Here is a 4,097-nt window from a genome sequence, read left to right as displayed (position 1 = left end):
TGAGGCTCAGTGGCCTTTTCTGTTGAAGCTGGTGGGTCTGTGTGCTCACTGGGCCTGCTCAAACCTGCCCTCTGCTCTCTTCTCATCGAGGACGGATGGAGGTGCCAAGTCGGAAGCTTTAACCCGAGCTTTGACCGGAGAGACCCCTCTGTCCTTCAGGTATATCTTTGATTCACTTTGTATTTTCTAAAAGTCTCAACTGTAACATCTGTAACTAAAAGACAAGGGGATCAAAGCAATCCCAGACACTACTCTTTGGAAGATGACTAAACGATTTAGATTCATAAGATCTGGGCTTGCTCTTTGTGAGTCTCCTTAGATCAGATACGCCACGGCGAGATATCAAGTGCATACGAACAATGAGAATGAGTGTCAGTGATCAACTCCTGTCCCATCCAGAGCAGCAACAAAGTAAAAAAGGGACAGTGACATTTCTGTGTGGCACGCCAAGCTATTCCATTCATATGCCAGCGGGATACTTCTCAGGATGGGCTACGTGTAAAATTAGATCGGTGTCAGCTGAATATAAACGATGGCTATTTATAATAACGAGGCTGTTACTGGGACAATGTTCTCGCCATGTCCAAAAGACAGGCTGACAAGACGCTGAAAATGTGCGTATAGCTGTTAAAAACAGTGCGTCTCGGGTCCAACTCAATGGGGGGGGGGGGAATGTTGGACAGGGTTAAAGCCTGGAAGTCACTGTGGGGTCGAGTTACACATACATACATACTCACACACACACAAAAAAAAGATCAGCTTGGGTCTCGGGGAACCTTTTAATACCCATCTCCGCCCCCCGTCTGAAGCGTCAGAGCAGCAGCTCTCCAGGGGCTCTCCCACACTCCGAGCCAGTCCGCGCGCTCCTCCGAACTTTACGCACGGACATTCTCCGGTGGAAGTACTTTTACGCTGGACCTCGATTTGTTTCGGCTGAGGCGAATTGTTTGATACATCTTTTTTTCTTTCTTTCTACCGACTGGAAGAAGTTCACGACTTGTTTGAGATTCTTTGAAATCTAAAATTTTTCTCCTCTTTTTTTTTTTCTTTTTTTTTTTTTTACTTACTTATACTTTAAAAGCCAAATTCCAACAGACAGATGCAGTAAATCTGGGGCCCCCCAAAAAAAGAAATGACCGGTGTTTTTAAGTGCCTAGTGTTGGCGCTGTGCGTCAGCGCGCACAGGCTCTTGGCAGTCCCCCGGGTCGAGGAGGATGATGGATCCGGTGACAGCGCCTCGACCCTGGCCTTTGTGTTCGATGTTACCGGCTCCATGTACGACGATCTGAAGCAGGTGATAGAGGGCGCCTCGCGGATCCTGGAGAAGACGCTGAGCCGGAGGACCAGACCCATCAAAAACTTTGTCCTGGTCCCCTTCCATGACCCAGGTACTGTTTCTCATTAAACACTTGAAATAATCCGCCACAAACCAGACACAGTGGTATTCTTGAATTCTGAACATTTCAGTCAAATTGGGCATGTGCCTCCAATCGAATGCAGCATTTAACAGCTCCAAAGAGACAGTCAACACTTTCCTGTCCAGACCTATGCAAAGCAGTAGACCACAGCCTCACGTTGTGCTCCATAACACCCTCAACAGGACAATATTGTAGGTTGAATTAGGCAAATTTGATTTGAGTTCAGTGTGTAGCTGTCACTCACAAAGTTTTTACTTGACAAGAGCACGGAAACAGCAAGCTGCAATACATCTCACAACCTGCAATACATCTCACAACCTGCAGCACATGTTGTAACTTGTAATGGCTGCTTCACTGGAAGTCCACTGCAATGGGACAGCACCTTGAACTCAGTCGGTGGGACAGGTAAGGGCCCCTGCACCTTTCCTCCTATTTGGGAAAGCTACAACTTGAAAATAAGAGTGCTCCATGGGGGAGGGTGTTTGAGCCCTGATGAGAAGCATATGCTGTCTGCTTGTGTGTAATTACCCCCCAATCACCCCACCCCACCCCATCCTACTCCTCCCTCTCCTCCTCCATCCAAGCCTCCGGAAAACCCTCACAGACCCCAGTTTAGCCAGCCAGGGGGGGGATGGTGGGCTGCACTAACACCACACATGTTGTCTTGTGTTTAATGTGCCCTGCCCTTGGGGACCTTGTAAACTTGCAAGATTGCAAAGAGGAAGCGGCGGCTTGACAAAGAGGCATGACAGTGCTGTCAGTGTTTTACAGGCGCTCATGACGAGGAGACGGGGTACTTGGAAGCCTCCGCTGTTGGGAAATTGATTGAGAACGGGTTGGAGCAGTCCGCAAGCTCTGCATCAGTGGTCTCGCGGAGATCCTTCAAAAATGATATTTGACAGTTGGAATAATAGGCAGGGACACACAAATCGCGAGGCCCCACCCTACCCCATGAGGGTCTTATGGTGAGGGTTTTACGCTGAATAACTATAATGAAAAGATCGGGTTTATGGACAGCAGCGCTCAACACAGTGTGTTCTCTGTGTATTGCCTCATGTTTATTGTTGCATTGGCTGGCCCCCGAGACACTCTTATCCACCACGCTGGGGTCTGCGGCTGCTTGAGACTCGGAGAGGTCACACAGTAGAAAATGCTGACTGCAGCTGCAAAACGGTGATTATTCCGTCATCATCCAAACCCTGGCCAGATTCCAGCGATTTGAGTAAAACAAAACCTTCAGCATTTAAATGTTGTCAGTGCACGCGACCCTACAATAGGCTCTCTTGTGTTGTGTGTGATGGTTTTTCATGAATCTACAGGACATCGCCCTGGTCCTGATAGATTAGGTTGGGCTGATAAGGGATTCTGATGCTCTGCTTGTAGATGCTTCCTCCTTTGTTCACAGAGGCTGCATTGCTCAGAGGGAACAACAGAACCCCTTGTTCTGATAAAGTTGTTCTGTTGAGTTTGAAGACATGTTGCACCTGAGCCCTTATTTTTTTTTTTTGCCGTATTATATGCAACTGAATAGCAACAAGAACGCCTCTTATTAAATTCATTTCGTTTCACTTAAAAAGTCTCTGTTTGGGATTTGATGATTTGCATTTGTAAATCTCCAGAGATCGGCCCCGTGTCCATCACCACCGACCCGAAGAAGTTCCAGCAGGATCTGCAGGAGCTGTTCGTCCAGGTGGGAACCAATCGGGCGATTATTCTATAAAACAAGAAGCACTGTGTTGTTCCACATGAATTGAGATTATTGCGATGTGGACTGCTGTTTTGCGTAAAACTATCCTATGTAATTTTCACGGCAGCGACGATTAGCAAACCGATTCTCAGCAAACTGATTCTGGAATGTCACCCCTCAAAAGGTGTCTTTTTATATCCACTTTCCAAAGTTAAAAAGAGTGGTTTTAATGAGCTTTATGTTATGTATTTCCTTTACAGTATTTTACATCACCTGTTTCATTAAAAATGGGAAATTATTCTTGAAAAAATTGCATTGGTTTTCAAGCATGAAATCAGCCCGAGTGAAGTATAAAATGAGACATTTAGAGATAATTTCTTCCATCGGTGTTTGTTCATGTGTGATTCTGCCACCCAGGGTGGGGGCGACTGCCCTGAGATGAGTATAGGAGCCATAAAGAAAGCCTTGGAGGTTTCCCTGCCCGGGTCCTTCATTTACGTCTTCACTGATGCCAGAGCCAAAGACTTCCGCCTGAAAAGAGACGTTCTGCAGCTGGTGCAGCTCCGCCAATCACAGGTACACATACAGGGTTGTGAGGGGCCTCATAGATCAGTCTTACAGTATACCGGCCTTTTAGATAATGCCAAGTCATTCATCAGGTATGATGGAGGGTCCTCCTTAGCCATATGTAACACGTCTGCAAGCATTCCATTACTCTCTCTTATCTGATGTCGGCATGGAAAGCTGTAGCCGACAGGGTTCTCAGTATCAGTGTCTTTGCACCTACTGTGTCACATGCTGCAGTTAGAGGAATATAGTGGCATGCTGTGAAAGATCTACATTCCAATGAAGGTCCCCAGCGGTCAGCTGAGGAGGGGGGACGTTTCTTCAAAGTTGCTCAGTCTCAGCCGCGACGCGAAGCATGACACTGAGCATTAGCGTCACTTTGGAGCCAACTGAAAGTGAGTCCGTGGAAAGCAAACACCGCGCAG

General features: G+C 47.1%; 1 protein-coding gene across 1 annotated transcript in view; it reads left to right on the top strand.

The window, feature by feature from the left end:
- The first annotated feature begins 839 nt into the window (after positions 1-839).
- Positions 840-4,097, top strand: part of hmcn2 (hemicentin 2) — a 43,725-nt gene continuing 40,467 nt past the window's right edge. The window contains exons 1-3 of the mRNA XM_035640852.2: positions 840-1,388; positions 3,038-3,108; positions 3,523-3,681. Of these exons, the coding sequence (XP_035496745.2) occupies positions 1,133-1,388; positions 3,038-3,108; positions 3,523-3,681 (486 nt within the window). The 5' untranslated portion in view covers positions 840-1,132. The remainder of the gene's footprint in view (positions 1,389-3,037; positions 3,109-3,522; positions 3,682-4,097) is intronic.

Source organism: Scophthalmus maximus, chromosome 19 (assembly GCF_022379125.1).
Source record: "Scophthalmus maximus strain ysfricsl-2021 chromosome 19, ASM2237912v1, whole genome shotgun sequence".
NCBI lineage: Eukaryota > Metazoa > Chordata > Actinopteri > Pleuronectiformes > Scophthalmidae > Scophthalmus > Scophthalmus maximus.
Note: the sequence above shows the minus strand (reverse complement) of the source record. Positions and strands in the feature narration are given on the sequence as shown.